The sequence below is a fragment of the Rhinolophus hipposideros genome, assembly GCF_964194185.1.
Source record: "Rhinolophus hipposideros genome assembly, chromosome: 14".
In the NCBI taxonomy this organism is placed as follows: domain Eukaryota; kingdom Metazoa; phylum Chordata; class Mammalia; order Chiroptera; family Rhinolophidae; genus Rhinolophus; species Rhinolophus hipposideros.
Window position 1 is genome coordinate 23508341 of NC_138060.1, and position 21992 is coordinate 23530332.

The 21992-nt window shown below is 44.4% G+C and overlaps 1 protein-coding gene across 1 annotated transcript in view; it reads left to right on the plus strand.

The window, feature by feature from the left end:
- The window catches only part of LMCD1 (LIM and cysteine rich domains 1), a 57929-nt gene extending 41712 nt beyond the window's left edge, over positions 1–16217 (plus strand). Inside the window, exons 5-6 of the mRNA XM_081072372.1 lie at positions 13657–13872; positions 15560–16217. Of these exons, the coding sequence (XP_080928498.1) occupies positions 13657–13872; positions 15560–15718 (375 nt within the window). The 3' untranslated portion in view covers positions 15719–16217. The remainder of the gene's footprint in view (positions 1–13656; positions 13873–15559) is intronic.
- The last annotated feature ends 5775 nt before the right edge of the window (positions 16218–21992 follow it).

Sequence of the window (21992 nt, forward strand, 5' to 3'; positions counted from 1 at the left end):
TGCCCCACCCCACACCCCACCAGCCAAGTGGCCTCATGCTTCTATTTGACATTTGGAGATAGAGGTCCCAATACATGAGGCCCTCAAGCAAATTACCTGCCTTGCTGGGAACAGGCTGAGCCAGACATCCCAGGGGAATGCCAGCCCAAACAATTCTGTCACTACATACAGAGAAGGCTGGCCTCTCTTACCTGCGGTGACTGACACTGGGATCCCAAATTCGCATCCTGCATCTCCAACCCCCATTTGGGATTGTGCCATCCGGTGAACTAGGGCCTCACACTGTTTATCTGAGAACTCTAACACAAAAGAACGAAACTTATTTTCTCTACCACAGAGTTGGCCATGGTATTGAAGAGACCCATTTCTCAGGAAGAATACATGCCCCGGGGACTTTTTAAAAACTTAGATCCAGTGACCATGTTTCCTAAACTTACCTCCTCCCCAGCCCTGCCTTCTCTCCACCCTCAAATAGCTGTCTGTCCTTTAAGCACAAAGGCTGTGTAACTCCAAGTAGGAAGGAGACTTCTTTAAGTCGTTGTGACATTTCCCAGTTGCATTCCCAAGAGAGAGATGCTGATCTGAGAACGTATTTTATCCTCGACTCAGCCCCACATTTTGTTCAGTGTGGAAGTGGGACAAAGGTGGCCTGAGGTCCCACAGCCCTGCGTACAGTCAATTTTAGGAAATAGTGCTGGCACTTAGGAAGCACTTAAACAAGACCAGACAGTCAATGGCAGATTCCACAGTCAGAAAATAAGGTAAAGACTCCAAAGGAAGCCAACATTGATTGGCCTGGGGCTGGCTGGGGAACATAGCCTTCTCCTTCCTTACCTGAACCCCAATCTAAATTTGGTAAGTGATTATGTAAGTGGTGGCTTTATGTCTGTCACCCTCTGTAGATTCTGAGGTCTTGTCTCGCTCATCTCTGTATCCGCAGCAGGTGCCTTCGATAGAGATAGTAGGTGCTCAATAAATATGTGGTCCATGAATGAATGAATAAATGAATGTTCGAACAAATTGAACCTGGAACGATGGGGACAATTTGGATGGCCATTTTGCCTAGGAAGATGATAAGATCTCAAGGTCAATTTGCTAAGCACCTGCTCTGTGCCAAATAGTGTGCTTACCCTTTCAGGGTCTTTTTCTTAATTCCCACAGTTGCCTGGTGGGATGAATTCCACCAACCCCTCTTGACAAATAAGGAATCAGAGATTCATAGGTGATAGGTAACATTTCTGAGGTCCCACAGTTTCTAAGCAGAAAAACATAGATCCAGTACTCTTTCTAGAGTTACAAAGCCCTGCTTGTTGTCTGTTTCAGGAAGAAAGGAGACTGGATGCTCTTATTTAACTCCTTCTTTGTCTCCTCGGAGCTGGGGAGCAAATCCTGTAAAGGTAGCTGGAGAGCCTGCCAGGCCACAGACCTATGAGGTGCAGATACAGGCTATACTCCCTGAACTGCTCGGCCATACCCCAGTGCGTGGATGGGGGTGCTGGCCATCCTGCGTGCTGGGCTCCTCTTGATTCTCATAAAAGGGCAGTGTAGGACAGTTACCAGAGCCAAGAGTCAGGCGCGAGCTCTGAGTTTTGCTCCCCTGATGAGGGCAATGAACTTTGCTAGAAGTAGTGAGGGCATTCCACTTGAGGACGCGGGTGTGGGAAGGAAATTGTAGGACTCCCCCTGACACCTCCAATCCAAACAGAGATTGATGAATAAAATGGAGGCATCATGAAGGACAGGTGAAACTATTACCCCGGAACTATACTGGTAACACCTTGTATGTTAGACTTTATCACTCTACTAGTGATGGTTCTTGTTTGCAGCAGGTACAAGTTAGTGTGCGTTGCTGTGGACCAAGGGCAATGCTAAGCTCTGCAGCGTCTGATTCCAAGCTCCTAACCACCCAGAGACGTGAGAAAAGGCTGTGGGATTTGAACCAACCTCTGTCCGACCGCTAGGCCATCTTCTCTGTTTCCCAAAGCTTATTCCTCACAAAGCTAATGGATATTAAGCCATAAAAGGGTCATGTGGCCATGTAAGTTTAGGAGACATTAGAGTGAACAAAATGGGTTTCTTTACAGCAGGACTTCTCAGAGCTGTTAGTAGGCTAAAGCAGTGGTTTTCAAGCTAGTATCTCCTGGAAGGTTTGTTCAAATTTAGAGTTCCCTACTTAGAAGGTACAGGTAGGACCTGAGAAACTGCATTTCTAATAGGTATCCAGGTTGATGCTGATACTGGCCTGGGGGCCACACTGTGAGAACCAACGGTAAAGAATGTTAAAAATTACCTTACATATAAGCTCAGCAAAAATGATATCACCGATTTGATCTATGGTGAGGGTCCAGAAGATGATAACCCAGGCATTTTCTAGGTTTATTTGGCCTCCTAGCTTAGGGGTCCTTTGAGAATGCTGCACAGCACATTCTTTGAGTTCTGGAAACACAGGCATAGAATCTAACACATCTCTTTAGACCTAGCCCCAGCCACCCATGTCTTGGACACGCAGCAATCTGAGACCATGAGCTCCCACTTTCCCCTATGCTGTGCTCAGCCTGCACTGGAGGGCAGTTCTCCTGTGAGCTCACTTGACCCCATTGTGCTGCAGTTCAGCCCGTTGCAGTCATGTCCTTCTCCAGAGACCTTGGGAGGGGCTCAGCCTGGGGCAAGTAGGGTCAGGCTGCCAAGCCCTCCCCAGACCCCTCCACCAAACTGTCCTCAGAGGAAAGGGTTATCCAGACCAGAGGAACATTATTGCCAAAAATCTTTTCCAACTCGCCTGTGTGGAATTCCCACCCACAGGCTGAGTTCTGAGAGAAGCCAGATAACATCCAGCCAGCCGGTCTGTGGGAGGGCGGGGGGAAGAGCGCCGTCTGAACACCACCCCTCCTCGGGGCGAGCGCTGTCTAGTCATGCGGATCCGAGCACAGGTGGCAGATCAGCACCCGACCCCCGCTTTCAGCTCGTAGACCTTTACACAGACCCTCCCCCACCCCCGACAGGACAGGGAGAACTAAAATTAGCTGTGGCACATCTGAGAATGAACCCAAGAGCTGTGGCTGCCCACGCTGACTGCCCACACCAACTTTCAGTCCTCTGAAAGTGTTTTGATTACACTGAGTGAGGTTAGGAGAGGCAGGACACCATGTGTAATGCCTTCAGCATAATCCTTCTTCATGAGGGAACACCACGGCAGAAAAATCCCAGACACGAACTCACCCCCTGTCCCTCACAAAGCATGCCATTTAAGTCAGTGAGGCCAATTAAAAAACCAAAATATTTAGTCTCCCTCTCTGGCCCTCACTTGTCCCACTGTGTGTGCGTGGAGGGGAGGGAACTGTTACTGCACAGCAGACCCATTCATCTCTTTGAATCCCACTAACATCCAGCAAGAGAGGATGGGCAAGAGAAATATGTCCATTTCACAGATGCAAAGCCTGAGGCACAGGGAGGTTAACTTGCTGATGAGGGAGCGCTGGGATTCCATCCCAGGTCCTTCTGTGTCATAGTTTTGTAGAGTCTGAGCAGTCCTGGGTGGGACCCAGCAGGTTGGGTACAACCATGCAAGGGGGTATGTATTTAGATTTGCTGTGGTGAATGGCCATGTTTGGAGTAATTCACAGCCCAGCACAGTGGAGAAGGGGGAGTCCTCTGGTCTTCCTGCCAAGAACAACTGAAGGATTTGCCTGCCCCACCCCAATCCCATCCACCATGGGCCTTGGGGGCTTCAAAAGTTTCTGTGGCCAGGAAGCTGCCAACTCCAGCTACCTGGACCCTTTCATACCAGAATGGTGAAGCCCTACACCCACCTTCCAGGCCCTCCGCTCCCCACCTCTCCGACCCGGGTGGAACCTATGGGCACCTGCATCCCTGGGGCAATGCCCTTAGTGCTCTGATTGTAAACAGCTCCACCAAACCATTTCCCTGCGTTCAGAGAGCTTACTGGATATTCTCTCAGAAACTGAATATACAGATTTCCTGGCCATGGTCATTTTGCCCAGGCATTTCCGCCCTTCCCTACACCCCAAACTTGTAACTGAAGAAAGGGGAAAGAACGCCAGAACATACCACTGAATGGAATCTCCACCCTTTAGTATTGACCACCCCTGCCGGAAGCCCCGGGCCAGCCTCTTCCACACACCATCCCCTTTTTCAGGTCAAGAGATGGCACCAAAGAGAGTGAGTAGGAGAAGGAGAATAGATCAACAGAAGTAATGACATTCCTTGAATCAGAGATGTGTTAATCTGGTCCCCTCTCTCCATAAGAATGCACAGAGGGGGGACTGGAGGCCTGGGTCCCCACCCAACCACTGAGGTCTGCCTCTCAGATGGAAACTTACAGCAGCTGGCGGCTCAGCCCCACTCCAGCCCCAACAAGAGACATATTTGTGGGCAAGGGACTTCCAAACCTTTGTCTGAGCAGATGTTTGGCTTGTGGGCTCGGCAGGCTGGCTTTCCTGCCAGCCCTTCTCTGGGAATTTGAAACCAGAGCCTCACCCCCTGTCTTGTGCCCATCTGAGCTCGGCGACAGGAGGGTAAGAGGCTCAGAGAAGCAGCCCTGAAAAATCACCACGGTTACCAGGCTTCTTGCATCTGCCTCCCTCCTCCTTTATGGTGGAAATATTTTAATAACATGAAAGGAGATTTTTTTTTCCACAGAAAATTCCCTTTATCCCACTTTTTACACTATAAATACTTTTCCACGTTGCCACACAGGCCTCACAAGCATGTTTTTTTTTTCTTTCTGAAGTAGACTGCATAATATTCCATTGACTAAAACAGAGATTGGCAAACTTTTACTGTAAAAGGAAGCGAGCAAATACTTTTAGACCTTGCAGCCACACGGTCTGTCATAACTACTCGCCTCTGTCCTTGTGGCACTAACGCAGCCACAGACAGTATCTAAACAGATGACCATGGCTGTGTTCCAATAAAACTTTATTTGCAGACACAGGTAGTGGGTTGGATTTAGCCCATGGATGTAGTTTGCTGACCCCAGGACTAGAAGAACCATAAAAAATAGTTTTAGCTTTTTATGAATTACTTTGGTTTTACCCAATTTTATTTTGCTATTATGGGTTAATGAATGATGGGGATGATCACGATGTCATCTGCCATTCACTGATCACCTAGGCTGTGCCAGGCATTAGCCAAAGGCTTCATACTGTCATTTTATTTGATTCTAAGATTTATACTCTAAGGTATGAGGTCTGACAATTACGTTCGCAACTTGTTGCAACAATGTTGCCAACCTTTTTTGATATCAGAGGGATTATTCATTATGAATTTGTCCCAACTGGACAAACAGTTAACCAAGTTTACTATTTGGAGGTGTTGAAAAGGCTGTGTGAAATAGTTAGACGACCTGAACTTTTCGCCAACACTTCATGGCTCTTGCATCACAACAATGCACCAGCTCACACGGCACTGTCTGTGAGGGAGCTTTTAGTCAGCAAACAAATAACTGTATTGGAACAGCATCTCTATTCACCTGATCTGGCCCCCAAGACTTCTTTCTTTACCCAAAGATAAAGGAAATATTGAAAGGAAGACATTTGGATGACATTCAGGACATCAAGGGGTAATACGACGACAGCTATGATGGCCATTCCAGAAAAAAAGTTCCAAAATTGCCTTGTAGGGTGGACTAGGCACTGGCGTCGGTGCATAGCTCCCCAAAGGGGAGTACTTCTAAGGTGACGGTAGTGATATTCAGCAGTGAGGTATGGAGCACTTTTTCTAGCATGAATTCACGAACTTAATTATCATACGTCAAATATTATCCCGCCTTTTAAAGGCTAGGACATTAAGAGAAGTTTTTAGCAAAGTTAGACATTGTTTTCAAACTTCAGGTCACAACCTTTCAGTGGATAGTAAATCCTTTTAGTGAATTACAATGAGAATTCCTTTTTAATTTAAAAAGAAAACAAACAGTGCTTCAAGGGTAGTAAATATTCTTCTGGAAACTGTGTATGTGTACGTGTGTCTATATGCTAGGTCAGGTCATAAAATGTATTTCCTGCTCTGAGTCACAGACAAAAAAAAAATTTTGAGAAAACAGACTTAAGGCCATTGTCTAGTCAGCTAGCTGGTGAGCGATTAAGCCAGAACTGGGACTCAGGCCTGCCTCGCCCCAAGCCCCACAAAGACTCCAAATAATAGACGCACCCATTGCCAGAGCCCCTTGCTGGAGGCACCATGTGAGTCTGCTGCCCAGCCATGCCCAGATGTAAGGCTTTTCCCTACTCAGCAGCCTCCTTTTGCAAAAAGTCACTCGTTGCCCACATCCTACACAAAGCTGGATTCGAGAACACCCCAGGTTGGTGTTCTCTCTTACATGCATAGCATTTATGAACACTTCCTGTCTCCACCTTCCCCCTTCACCAGATACCCACTGAGGAAGATTCAGTTAGAAATGCTTAGCGTTTTACCTTGCATGACAGAGAGCCCCGCATTGGATAGCTTGCCCCAAGAAGAAGCGTGAGGTGAAGTGGTTGGCCAACAACAGTGACCTCCACGTGTAAAGCATTTCCCACGAGCAGGGGCCTGCCACATGTTTCAGATGAGGAAACTGAGGCTCAGAGAGGTGGGTGACTTGTCTGACCAGTGATGAAGCCGTGGTATGGCCCTCCTTCCAAAGGCCATGGACCTAACCATTGGCCCAGACTGCCTGTCCTGCACCATCAAGAGCCTCAGGAAGATGACAGTGTGGGGGAAGAGAACTCAAGAGGCTAAGGATGCCAGAAATGACACTGGGCCACAAAAGGGAAAAAAAAAAAAGAAAAAAACTCTGGGATACATAAGGCTGCAAAGCAAAGATGGTGAATAATCACCATAAGAGGAAATGAAGAGATGCTGTTTATAAATAAATTGTTGAGTATTTGTATTGGAAAGAACTCAGCGCCTTAATTCAAGGCTCTTGTGTTAATATTTACTGTATTGTAATAGTGAGATTTTCACAAGGCACTCTGGGTTTAGACTGGGTAGGCCTTTGGATAAGAGCCTTCCAGAAGAGACAACAGGATTGGAACAGAACTTCTGGCAACCCTGACGGAGAGATTATTGCTGGTTTAGAGGGTTCTCCATATCTGCTGATCCCTCTCTGAAGGCCAACACAGTCCTTAGAGACAGCTCTTTGGCTGTGTAACCCTTGGCCACTGTCCTCAATTTACCATTGCCTAAAACACTTTGTGTCTTGATGACTTCCATTTCAGAAGTCTTAATAATTCCACGTATCTGCATTTGATGTTCCAGTTACCTAATGCTGTCTATCAAACCACCTTAAGATGTAGAGGCTTAAAACAGTAACATCTGTTTTGCTCACAAATCAGCAATTTGGGCAGGGCTCTGTGGGGATATCTTATCTCTGTCCATGTGGCATCATTTGGAGCAGTTCACAGGCTGGGGGCTGAAACCTTCTAAAGCTCCTTCACTCACACGTCTGGCCTTATTGCTGGGAAGACACAGACGGCCTGGGGCGGGACCAGCAGGAGCTTCTCTGTGACTTCTGCACTCAGTTGCCCTAGCATAGAGGCCTCAGGACTTCTTGCCTGCCTGCCCAGGGCCAGGGTGGGTGTACTGAGAGAGGGAGCCCTGTGGAGGTTGTAGAGCCTTTTATGACCTTCCTTGAGGATCTGTAGCAAACCTTCCATTCGATAGAAACAAGCCATTAAGATGAGATCCCATTCAAAGGAAGGCACGTAGATACCCCACTGGTTGGAGAAGGGTCCAAAAATTTGCGACATCATTTCCACACACTGATGGATTGTGGAATCCATCAGGAATCCACAGGGTTTTAGCGCCTGAGACAGCTAAATCTAAAACGTTCCTCAGTTTTCTCAAAGCAAGTGTTTTCATACATTACAAAGGCCCAAAGTACAGAATTCCCCAGCTCTTTCATTTAGACCCTTTTCATTAAGAATCTCTCACCATTTGAACAAGGAGAGGGCCAAACTCAGTGGCACAGGGAGAAGCTTCACCTTTATTCTACCAATGACAGGACTTGGCCTCACCTCCTTCCCCCGGGGGGAAATAGTCTACAAACTAAATTATATGGCAAATGTCAGAAAGAATCTCATGATCAAGTTCTGAATTTAGATAGTTGTAAGTATGAATAAGAACCAACCAATATACTGATGATCAATATTCTTCTCTAGGCCTTTTTTTTAAATTAAAGTTTATTGGGGTGACAATTGTTAGTAAAGTTACATAGATTTCAGGTGTACAATTCTGTAATACATCATCTATAAACCTCATTGTGTGTTCATCACCCAGAGTCAGTTCTCCTTCCATCACCATGTATTTGATCCACCTTACCCTTATCTCCCACCCCCCACCCCCCTTACCCTCTGGTAACCACTAAACTATAGTCTGTGTCTATGAGTTTCCCAAAGGTCTTCTACTTAACCACACTTTCTCCTTCGAAGTAGCCTAAGAATGACCACATGGGGCTTTCTTTTAAATAGTTTAGAATGTAAGCATCTCAGGAATTCCAACTGGCTTTGGCTGTAACCAAATCAAATTGGTGATATCATTGCTGCTGCGCTTGTATATAAGGTCATTTTCAAACACCGTACGCCAGTGGTTCTCAAAGTGTGTTTTCCTGGCCACACCAGTAAGTATCCCGTGGGAACTTGCAAATTCCCGTGCCCCATCCCAGACCTACTGAACCAGACATTCTGGGGCTGGGGCCCAGCAGTCAATTTTGGGGGATGCTGGGGCAGAATCAAGTCTGAGAATCACTGTCTTAGAGGGAGTGGGGTTGGAGAGGGAGAGGAGCAGGCCTGCTGAGCCAGGCAGCAATTGTAGCTGCATCTGGGGTGGTGACAGACGATGAAACTCGCATAACTCACAGCCAACCTACCCGGTCCCTGTGTTACAGAACCCCGGGCCTCTAAACCAAATGCAAATCCTGCCTCTAACATGTCTTTGTCATCTTGTGAAAGTGGTTTAACTCCTCTGAGCCTCAGGTTTCTCGTGTATAAGGAGGGCTGGGGTAGGGAATAACAGGAGACTTTAGCTAATATTACTGAGCCCTTATAAAGGCCATTAATTCTATTATCTCATTTAATCTATGCAACAACCCTATAATGTTGTTAGTATTATTACCATGTTTCCCCAAACATAAGACCTAGCCGGACAAGCAGCTCTAATGCATATTTTGGAGCAAAAATTAACATAAGACCCGGTCTTATTTTACTATAAGACTGGGTCTTATATAATATGATATAAGATCAGGTATAATATAATATAATGTAATATAATATAATATATAATACCAGCTCTTATATTAATTTTTGCTCCAGAAGACGCATTAGAGCTGCTTGTCTGGCTAGGTCTTATTTTTGGGAAACACGGGGTATTAATAGCCCCATTTGACGGGTAATGAAAACTAAGGCACAGAGCGATTGGGTAACTTACCTAAGGTCACACAGCTAGCCCCACTGCAATTTTGAAATTGTAAACCTCAGTACCAAGGATGTTAGGAAATAAGTTTGTGCAGAGAAAAGCCGGGCCAGGGTCATAGGACCCAAGCAGGCTAGGCATTCTGCCTCCTGGTGCCAGCCTGGCCCTCATGGCTGAGAGGCTACCAGGCTGACAGAGCCAGGACACTGTCAGAGCTATCATTCTTTGAGATGACAGGGAAAGGGGCACAGAAAACAGCTCAGAGGGAAGAAGAGGAAATTAGTTTCTGACACATGTTGACAGGGCTTATTACCCAGACATCTTGTTTTCATAAAATGGCAGTGACACTGTTTACTTAAAAGGGCTGGCTACTGGTAGTAACAGGCCAAGAGCCAGGAATTCTGGGGAAACAATGAGGGAAGAGACACGCCTCAGAGAGGCCCTTGACAAAGGACTTTCAGATAGCTGAGAAATTGAGACCAAGCTCTGTGAGCTCAAATCTCTTCCGTCTGCCATGCAGCCGCCGAAATTATCTCCCTACAGTACAAACCAGAACACTACTCTCTTCACCTCCAGAACCACTAATGGCTCTCTATGACCTCCAGAAGGAAATCCTCACCTCTAGCCTGGATTCAAAGCCACCCATGATAACCCCCAAACTGCCTTTCGGACCTCATATCCCTGTAGTTTCTCCTATGGGTCGAGGGTGCCAGCCGCCAGACATATCCAGACATTTCTACCCCTCCCTTTTCCTACTTGCACGTTAAGCAAACATCTGGAAATGTGGAGTCAGGAGCCCCACTGATATATCATGGTGATAACTGACCAGCTGTGGTGGATCGACAGTAAGTCCCTCTGTGTGGGAGGAAAAGGACTGGAAATTTCATTCCGTAAAATTTAGAAAGTCAGACAGACAGAAAGCTCGCTTGGTACTCAAACAGCCCTTGCCAAATAGTTTACACGAACAAGGTATGCTAAAGAGATGGGAGTGGGGGGGGGGGGGGATGAATGCTGACTCATCACTTACTTTTTGGTTCAGACCCTCTGATGGATTCCAGGGACTCAGCCATGTGCAGAGGCATGGGATTTTCACACTAGTCGTTCTTGTGGGCATAACTGAAACCACAAATTAGGCAAGTTCTAAGGAACATCATCAGGCAGTCAGGATCAATTAACCAAATACGTACTTTAGACATTCATTCAACAGCCACTATGCTTAGGGACGGCTATCAGTACATGGACATTCTTTGTCCCTTGGTTTTCTTGCCTCAGTTTTGACCATCTTAATTTTTATTCCCTCTTTATATACAGGAGTATACTAAGTATGTAATTAAAGTATTTAAATTAAGACAACTACGTGTTTAGACTCTTAACATATGCCTACTCATCTTTGCATGGCTAACCAATAACTGTTTTGATTTGGGCTCACACATAATTGGTAAGTGGTGCTTAGTAAGATGGAGTTCTCATCTAAAGACAGAGTTAGCAAACATTTGCTGTGGAAAGCCAGGTAGTCAGTATTTCAGGGGTTGTGGGCCAAGAGCCAAAATCAGTGATATCATATTGGTACTTTATGTAACAAGAGAGAAAACAAATTTTCACAACTTTTTAATTTTTATTTTTTTATTTTATTTTACGTTTTCTTTTTATTATATTCAACATAGAGCTGACCCTTGAACACCACAGGTTTAAACTGCATGAATCCCCCACAGTTTAAACCCATGTTGTTCAAGGGTCAACTGTATAAAAATATAAGCAAGCACAAGTTTTGTGATACAGGTTGTGTTAGTCAGTTTGGGCTGCCATAACTAGGAACTGAGAATACTATAGACCAGGTGGCTTAAACAACAGAAATTTATTTTCTCACAGTTCTGGAGGCTGGAATCCAAGATCAAGGTGCTGGCAGGGTTGGGTTTGGGTGAGGCCTCTCTTCCTGTATTTCAAATGGCTGACTTCTCACTGTGTCCTCACACGGCCTTTCCTCTGTGAACATGCAGGGAGACAGAGAAAGAAAGGAAACTGCTTAATCTCTGGTCTCTCTTCTTATAGGGACGCCAGTTCTGTCTGATTAGGGCTCGCCTTTACCACCTTGTTTAACCTTAGTTACCTCCAGAAAGGCCCCATCTTTAAATACAGTCACATTAGGGTTAGGGCCTCAACATAGGAATTTGGGGGACACACCATTTAGTGCATACCACAGGTCTACTAATGAGAAAAACGGAATTATTTGGGGGCAGAAAACATTTCACTGAATTGGAATTCAAACGTCAAGTCCATTCTTAACTGGTGGGTTCTGCAAGAACAGGCCATGGCGAGATTTGGCCACAACCATAGTTTGCCAAAACCTGATTGAAAGGCCACGTGGTATAGTAGAACGAACCTTAGCTTTGGGGCAGGTTTGGTCAGTGTTCAAATCCCAGCTTTGCTTCCTATCAGCTATACATTACCAAGCATTCTCTGAATCTCTCAGAACCTCAGTTTTGCCATATCTTGGGGAAAATAATGATTCCAAAAGGGAGATAACTAGAAGGGAAAGTAACTCCCTAGGGTTTTGGTAAGGGGGATTAGAAATGAGTGCAAGATCCTGAGCAGAGTGCTGGACATAGACCTGCCCTAAGGAAATGACAGCTGTTATCATTGTCATCACCATCAGAGTTTTGAGGAGGAGATTTAACACCAAAACGACTCAAAAGATTTTAGGGACCGAGTATGTACTCTGAGGAAGAGGTGACGAGGATACCAATTTACCTCTCTGTGGTTTTCCTCCCCATGTAATCATGATAATAACATCATAAAAATCCCCATTGAGGGATATTCTACAAAATATCTGACCAGCACTCCTCCAAACTGCCAGTCATCAAAAACAAGGAAAGTCTGAGAAACTGTCATAGCCAAGACGAGTCTAAGGAGATATGACAACTAAATGTAATGTGGTTTCCTGGATGGAATCCTAGAACAATAAAAGGACATTAGGTAAAATGTAAAAACACTAAAGTCTGAATAAAGGTAAAATGTAAAAACACTAAAGTCTGAATAAAGTTTAGACTTTAGTGAATAATAACATATGTACCATGTTTCCCAAAAAATAAGACTGGGTCTTATATTAATTTTTTTTCTCCAGAAGACGCATTGGGGCATATTTTCAGGGGATGTCTTATTTTTTTCATGTACAACAATCTACATTTATTCAAATACAGGCATGTCATCTTCTTCTGGAGCATCGTCATAATGTAAATGTATCCATCTGGCTGACGATCTTAACTGGGGCTTATTTTCGGGGTAGGTCTTATTTTCGGAGAAACATGGTATAGTACTTTTAATTGTGACACATATACCACATTAATGTAAGACGCTAAGAACAGAGAAAACTGGGTATGGGATACATGAGAACTCTACTATCTTTACAATTTTTGTGTTCTAATCTTTAAAGTTTATTGCAAAATACTCATACATGGGTAAAAATCCATTCAAAGTGCAAGGCGGACCAATGAGTTTTCATGTAACAAGGATGAGAGGTTGATTGATATGGTTTCAAATTCTGCATTAACTTTTGAGAAACTACCACTTGAATTTTGATATAGAATCAAACAAAACTATCTACAGTTATAGGGAAAGGCTATTAAATGCTCCTCCCTTCGTTTTCCAACTTCATATCAGTGCAAGGCCAGATTGTCTTCATATATTTCAAAGAAAACAACATAATGCAAGAGATGAAAAGCAAAAGCAGTTACAAGAACCCTGCAGTTCTCTATTGAGCCAGTCATTAAAGAGGTTGCAAAAATGTAAAACAATGCCACTCTTCTCACTAAATGTTTCTGTTTTGGAAACTAGAATTATGTTTCATTACAAATATTTATGTTAACATGTTATCGGTTTATTATTTTTAAGTGAATTAATACATAATTAGTTATTTTTTCTCAGTTTCAATTTCTCTTATGGGAAATATCAATAGCTATTACCCATATGAACAGAAACTCTTTACGGTTCTTAATAATTTTTAAGAGTATAAAGTGTCCTGAGAACAAAACGTTTGATAATCACTGTGCTAAACAAGTACTTCATTTAGTCTTCACAACAACCTACTAGGTAGGCAATATTATTATCCCACTTTGCAGATGAGAAAACTGAGGAACAGAGAGGTATAGTAACTTGCTCAAGGTCACCAAGGAAGTAAAGAGACTGGAGTCAAAACCCAAACCTGTGTCACCACGCCTTCCTGACTACCTTTGGGGTCCTTCTCTACCCTTCTAGGTCTGTGAGCTGTGCAAGGAAGTGACCCCTGCCGACAGCCCTGTGGTCTACTCAGACAGGGCAGGCTACGACAAGCAATGGCATCCTGCCTGCTTTGTGTGCTTCAAGTGCTCCGAGCCTCTGGTGGACCTCATCTACTTCTGGAAGGACGGTGCGCCCTGGTGTGGCCGCCATTACTGTGAGAGTGTCCGGCCCCGGTGCTCCGGCTGTGATGAGGTAAGAGCTGGTGGGGCTGGATGGTGGGATGACACCTCTACTGTGGGAGAAGACCCAAAGGCCAAGGGGAGAAAGGCTTCATTGATGATGTGATCCACAGAAGGGAAAACTGAGACTCAGGTCTCACTTCATGCTCTCAGCCTCTGTTTTCTCATCTGCAAAATGGGGTCGATACTTGCCCCCCAGGAGACACAGAGTGCCTTGGCACTTAGTAAGTGCTCAGAAGAACATGGGGACATGCACGAGGAGGCAGGGTTACCCACATTCAAACCTCACTCTGCAACTATTAGTTGTGTGGTTACCTAACTCCTGTGCCTCAGTTTTATTACTTGTAAAATGGGAAGGATAACAGTGCCCATCCCATTGGGCTGCTATGCAGATAAATGAGACACTTGGCACGAAATGCATGAAAACGCATGAAAATGCTTGGCACGGGCCTGACCAAGTGACTACTGAGTGGGAGCTGCTGTTATTCTGAGGATACCACACGTGATATAATACAACATTAACGGAACACGATGCAATGCAGTAGTTAGACGTGCTATAAAGGGGTTCAACTCTCCAATATGGGTTAACACTAGAGGAATTCTAAGGTCTATTAATAATAACAATAATAATTAGGAGGATAATAGCTACTATCTGCATGCATCTGGTGACGGGAAACTCACTACCTTCATCTTTGGCACACGTGAGGGTCTTCTTCGCTTTAAGCCAATATCTACCTCTACCACCTTCCACCATTGGTCTCCATGCGAAGTTAAGGCCTCTCACCTAATAACTCTGTCATCAAGCGATATTAGGAAGGAAAAGGACGGTCAGCAGGCCTGGCCCACAACCTCATTTTTGTGAGCACAACAATATACTCACTGTAATAAGTCTATCCTTTATTAAGAGCTTACAAATGGGTCAGTAATTTGCTACATACTTTTATGTGCGATGTGCCCTGATATCTCACAACAATCCTTTAGGGAGATAGAATCATTATCCCCATTTTACATGTGAGAAAAGTGCAGCTCAGAGAGGTCAATGATAGTCATACAGCAGTGACTTTTGTATCCACCACTATACCAAGCACTTCATGTGTAGCAGCTCATAAAACCCTATGGGATGGATAGCATTTATATCCCCATTCTACAGATGTAGAAACTGAGATGCAGGGAGATTAAGCAATTTGCCCCTAGTCACGAAGCTGTTTAGTATTTAAGTGAAACCTCATCCCTGGTTCCTGTTTGACCCCAAAATCCAAAGGCACAGTTAACCAGTATGCTATTCTTCTCTTTCTGAGCCTCGGAGGTTTCTCACCATATATATTGCAAAGTGTCACTGTAGTCCAAGCCTGAGTGACCCTGTGTGTTCTTGCTCTTGAAGGCTGGCCATGGGTAACTTAGCTAATATCATGAAGCTGTCCTCACTGGGGTATGTAATCCTGTCTCAGAAGAAAACTGGGCTTTGCATTTGACCCAAAGAGTATCTCAGAGACTAGACAAGTAATACCTGCTGATGGGGGAGGACTTTATTTTCCATCCAAGAAGCTAAGAGGCAACCACAACCGTCACCAAGATGTCAGATTTCTCCACTGAGGTATTTAAGGGTCAAAACAAGAATAGGGTAAGATAAACCACCATCCTACAACTTGCCCTCAATACACTGCTTCTACTAGGTTCATTTCTTCTGCTCTCCTCCCCAGATAATATTCTCAGATGACTACCAGCGCGTGGAAGACCTGGCCTGGCACCGAAAGCACTTTGTCTGTGAGGGCTGTGAGCAGCTGCTGAGTGGCCGGGCGTACATCGTCACCAAGGGTCAGCTTCTGTGCCCAACTTGTAGCAAGTCCAAACGCTCCTGAAAGGCTGCCTGCCCATGGCTGGAATCCACGGGAGCCCACCGAGAAGGAAAGCCAGGTGCACTGAGGCCATCCTAAGGGTCTGATCCAACAGCCAGCAAGCAACAAAAACAATGATTTATTTTTTCAGTGGGAATATATACACACATATATTCTAGGTGGGGTGGTGGTGAGAGTCAATAGTTTCAAAGCCAGAAATGTTCTGAGAAGTTGTAGGATGGAGTTATTTTGTTTTTGTTGCTGTTGTTTCCCAGCTACCAGTGAAAGACACAATTGGCATCTTGCAAGGGATCTCTAGGAGGAGTTTCCCAAAATGCAATTCTGAGTGATGAAATCACATAGCTATAGAATGTGCGTGCTTTTCTGTGAGCGTGGGAGCTCCTCCAGGAGCAGGCTGGGATCCCAACGACTGTTTGTTGCCTCCTTTCAAATGGAATTTGAATGTTAAATAAAAACCTTTTCTTGGCATGATAAACATATCAATAAACATTTTATGCAGTCCACATATGCCTTTATCTAATTATTTACACTGGAAGAGTGATTTCACAGCATCCATTTAGCCCTGTGACGCTGAATGCTGGTCTGGCAGAAGGCACTGTAAGTGCTGGTGTGCCTGTTCGTCTCACCAGAGTTCTTGGGGAGTGTAGGTCCTGGGAGCAGAACCCCCATCCCAGTGTCAGGCACCCCCAGATCACTGATGGGCATACATGCAACGTGTCATGACATACCAAAGAGCAGCCTTCTAAGAACCGATGAGCAGCTTGAAGAGCAGGGACCCAACTCAGCTGCCCTCAGAGCCCAGGCAGGTAAGCTGCCAAACAGAGCCACCTAAGCTCAACCAGAGGTTGGTGCCACATGGGACATGGTGACAAGTGTGGACAGATCCTAAGAAATACAGGAATTTTATGAGAACTCTCTCCTTTAAATGTTGCCAGCTGAACATGGAATGAACCAAATAGAATAGGTCTTTGGACAAGATGTCCTCTCTTTGTATGGCCTCTCTGAGCATTTGCAGCCCCCAAATTAGTTTCCTTTCCACAATTTCTAAGAAAAGACATCTCTTTTTCTACTGTGGCTATAAGGACAAAAAAGACACGAGTCCTACGGTCCCATCACCACGGGGCTTCTTTCCTTCTTAAACTTCCCATCTGTTGCCAAGTCTCGTACATGTTACCACACAAATTCCGCCATCATCTCTTACCTGCAATATCCTCATTTATGTGCTTTGCAAGTTTGACCAAAGCGACTGCAATATCTTTCTAAGGTGCCAGCCCACTCTGCAGCCACACTCAGTTTCCCTGTTGTGTCGTGTCTGTCTTCTCAACGGGAAGCTGTGCCTGTGTCGTCTTCCTCACCTAACCTTCATGGCTCCTCACTGACACAATTAAGAACCACGTTCTCACCCTGACATCTGAATCCTTCCAAAACTTGGGTTAGATGTCTTTCTGGTCTGAGGACCCATTATTTCTCTAGACTTCTATTAGGTTGGTGCACAAGTAATTGTGGTTTAAAAGGTTAAAAATAATTGCAAAAACCGAGTTTACTTTTGCACCAACCTAATACTTCCCTATTTCTCCTAGACATTCAGAAACTCCCTTCGATTAAACTCTCCCCACCCCATGCTTTTGCTAGTTCTGAGCTGGTTAAGTGAAGACCACTCCTTCTGTTGAAATTCTGTCTGTCCTATAGATACTTCTCAAGTATAACCTGCTTCTCAGTTATGCACCAACCTATCACTTCCCAATTTCTCCTAAACATTCAGAAACTCCCTTCGATCACGCCCCCCCCCCCAGAAACACCAATGGAATAATCCCTCATTTACTCACTCATTCATTCATTCCGCAGATCTTCACTGAGCACTACGGAGTTCCAATTCCCATGCTCAGTACAGGGGTACAGCACGCAAAGAAAACACAGTGCCCCCTGCCCCCTGGGTTTTACAGTCTGTAGGGGAGGTGGGCCCTAGTCAAATACTCCCACAGTCAGTGTAAAATTACAGCTACTGTGGATGCTGTCGAGGGGAGGTACATGTTGCTATAAAGTATATGAAAGATATTAGACCTGGTGAGGGCTGTTAGGATAGTGACACTTCTACCTAAAGTACGAGTGCACCTGAGTAGGCAAAGAGGAAGAGGACATGAGGATGACGTGTTCCAGGCCTTGAGGCTGAGGCAGCACCAGCTTATTCAACACCTATTTCTTGGGGTTGGAGATACAGTGGTGGCAATGGCCCGTGCATGGGACTCAGAGAAGATGGGTGGAGCCAGAGCACAAAGAGCGATGGGGCATTTGGTTAGCACTGAGACATTAGAGGTACTCCACCTTGGTGGGCGACAGAAAAGACTGGTTTCTGTTCTAGAAGCAATGGGGAGCCTTCCAAGAGCTTTTAAAAAGCAGGGGTTGGTGATGGCTAGACAGGGAGATTATCAAATACATGATGTCTCCTCTGCTGAAACCCCAGCATGATGCCTAATTGACTTTGTCCTGATGACTTTGTCCACACCATTGAGGGTGGGAGTGATGACCCACAACAGACCCCAGGGGCCACCACCCGGAGCGTGCGCCTGCCTTCCTGTATCTACTAATGACACCCCATCCTTGCGTTTGGAACACAGGAATCGTCGCTGACACTCCCCCTTCTGACCTGGTGGGTCGCTCAGTACAGTCCTTTCTCTCCCTTCATCTCTCCCTCCAGCTCCAAGGTCATATTTCACCTTAAACGGTTTCTGCCCAGATGGACAACAGTCTCCTAGTGAGTCTCCCTGGCACGAACTCACCCTGTCCACACACGGCTCAGGTGAACTGCCCAGAATCACAGCCTGATCATGCACCCTCCTCTCAGAACACTCAGGGGCTCCCTATGGAACACACAGAATTGAAACTCCTTTGTCTTGCATTCAGGTTTCTTCATTTTCCTGGCCCCAATTCACCTTGCTTCCTGCTCCCCTTTCAGAAGCCAAATGAACAGGTTATAGCTCCCTGTATGCACCCCACGCCTTTCCTACCTCTGTGCCATTGCTCAGGCTGCTCCCCTCTCCTGGAGTTCCCCACACTGTGCTCAACTGTGGCCTCTTCCATGGGGCCGCCAGAGCTGGGTGGGATTCTGTGCCAGAATCGGAATGATGTGTGCTTTAAAATGTTACACTATTAACTGGTCCATGATTCAGCCCTCTTGTCAGCAGAGGAGTCACCATTCGCATCACTTCCATTCTCTAGGAACATTTCCCTGGCCTTATCCTCCCCTCTGGGGGATTTTAGGTTCACCTGTGCTGTAGCAATAACCCTGACTTACAGCGATCATTGCATTGATTCTATTGTGCTAAAATTGTTAGTTTGTGAAAGGCTCCCCTATGCACTTGTTGAGAGGATAGTCTCATTGTGTTTGCCTCTCCAATCCTAGTTCAATGCCCAGCAACTAAAGGAAACAGCAAACAGCCGAGGGCTCTTGGATGAGTCACTGTTGCTAATGGCACTGTATTCCAAAATGGCCTAAAGCAAATATCAAAACTTCAGACTGAGGCAGGCTCTGTTGACTGCCTACATGTTGCCATTCTCCACCCCCACTTCCTTCTTCCTTGTGGGAAGAGCCACGTCCCATTCTATAAACTCACTTTCCCAGCCTCCTTTGCAGCTGGAGAAAGGACATGTGACCCAGTCCCAGCCAAAGGGGCTTTTCCATTGGGAAGATGCTTTAAAAAGTTTTCTATCTTAATGAAAAGAGATGCTCTGGAGGAAATAGCCCTTCTTTCTTTTTCTTTTGATATAATTTTAAACTTACCCCAAAAAAGTTACAAGAAGAAAACAAAGAACTTTTCTTCTTGAACCATTTGAGGGTGTGGCTGGCAGAGTGCCTCATCACTCCTGAATATTTTAGTGTGTAATTCCTACAAACAAGAACATTTTCCTACATCACCACAAACAACCATTAAAATCAGGAATGAACCCTTTATCAGCTAATCCTCAGCTCTAATTCAAGTTTTACCATTTGACCCATTAAGGCTTTTGATAACAGAAAGATCTGGTCCAGGATTACATATTTCATTTAGTTATCTTTTCTCTTTAGTGTTCTCTTTAGTGTTGTCTTTAGTGTAATTTGGAAGTGTTCCTCGTTCTTTCCTTGACATTTATGATCTTGACATCTTAGAAGATTAAAGGCCACTTACTGAGTAGCATGTCCATCAAATTGGGTTTGTCTGATATTCTTTCATAATTAGATTCAAGTTATGCATTTTGGTAGGAATGCCATGGAGGTGATGCTGTTTTCATTGTGCTCTATCAGAGGATACAAGATTTTTATTTGTTTCATTAGTGTTGATATTCATTTTAAACACTTGATTATGCAAGATTTTCCCAATGTTGCTACTCTTTTTCCCTTTGTATTTAATGAGCATTTTGCAGGAAGGTACTTTTGAGACTATGTTAATATCCTGTTCCTCATCAAATTCCACCTCCTGGTTCTTTTTTTTTTTTTTAATATGCTTATTCTTTTTTTTTTCTTTTGTTTTTTTATTAGTTTCAGGTGTACAAGACAAGGTAATACTTAGACGTTCATCATTTATATCCCTCACACTGTGAACCCCTTCCTCCCATCCATTATCCTTCCGACCTCACACCGAGCCATCACATTATATATATAAAATTATAGTTGGCATTCATTAATGTTTAGCTTCTGGTGTACAATGCCATGATCAGGCATCCACATTATCTCTGAGGTGGTCTCCCAAATAGGACGCATGTCCATCGGATACCCAACAAAATCTTTACATTATTGAATAAGTTCCCCAAATTAATTTTCAGAAAACCCTGAGGCCATCTTGTGGTTACCAGCTGCTTCCTAATCCCTTCACCTTTCCCCTTATCCCCAACCCTCCCCGCCCCCGCCCATCTAACAACTCTCGGTTTTTTCTTTGTGTCCTCAAAACTGTCTCTGATTAGTTCATTCACATATTCTTTTCTTTAGATTCCGCATATAAGTGAGATCATATGGTACTTGTCTTTCTCTTTCTGACTTATTTCACTTAACGTAAGGTTCTCTAGATCCATCCATGTTGTTGCAAATGATAAGATTTCTTTCTTCTTTATGGCTGCGTAATACTCCATTGTATAAATGTACCACAGCTTCTTAATCCAGTCATCGACCGATGGGCATTTCGGTTGTTTCCATATCTTGGCTATTGTGTAAAGGGCTGCAATAAACATAGGAGTGCATACAGATTTTTGAATTGGAGTTTTGGATTTCTCCGGGTAGATGCCTAGGAGTGGAATTACTGGATCATAGGGTAGTTCCATTTTCAGATTCCTGAGATACCTCCATACTGTTTTCCATAGTGGCTGCACTAATCTGCAATCCCACCAACAGTGCACAAGCGTTCCCTTTTCTCCACATCCGCACCAGCACTTGTTGTTTGTTGATTTATTGATGATAGCCATTTTGACTGGGGTGAGGTGGTATCTCATTGTGGTTTTTATTTGCATTTCTCTGATGGTTAGTGCACCTCCTGGTTCTTAACATACATTGATGTCTCTTGACTGAATTATTACTATGATAGTTGTCAAATGTTGATTTCTCTAATTCAATCATTCATTCAATGTTTCTTAATTAGCATTCTACTATAAGGAAAAGCTCTATCTTCTCCCTATTTTGATTGATTCATTTATTGATATCAGTTTGGAGTTTCAGATTTCTATTTTATCAAATAGTTTCTCATCTACTACTGTCGTTTATTTTAATGCTCAAATTGTTCCAAATTTGGTCAAAGAAAGCTCCTTCAAGTTGGCTGTGTCCTTTTGACATGTCCCCATCATTCTTTAAATACAATTTTACATCCTGTCACAAGAAGGAGTTCCTGGCTCGTCTTTTATTTTATTTTCCCCAGCTTTGGAATCATCCATTTCTCAAGGAGTTCCCTCTTCTTCAACTGTGTGCTCTGGAGTTGAAATTCCTGGTGCCATCCTAGAACCTTGGAGAGACAAGTAAACCGAGCCAATAAGCCAAGGATGATAGAGATGAGAGTGAAACAGAGCGTAGGTCCCTCGTATGTCATCGAGCCAGTGAACTCACCTGTAGGTTTCTTGTTACATGAGACAATTATTTCCTTATTCTTTATGCAGGGTGATACATTTCCTCATTGTGTAACATATTTCCTCATCATGGAGTTTCTCATTAGTGGGGATCTTGTTAATTGTAGTGAAAAACAATGTGACTGATGCCTAGATGTTTCTCATTTCAGCTTGGGTGAATTACACATTTCTGAGGCCATAACACTCCCCAGTTCAT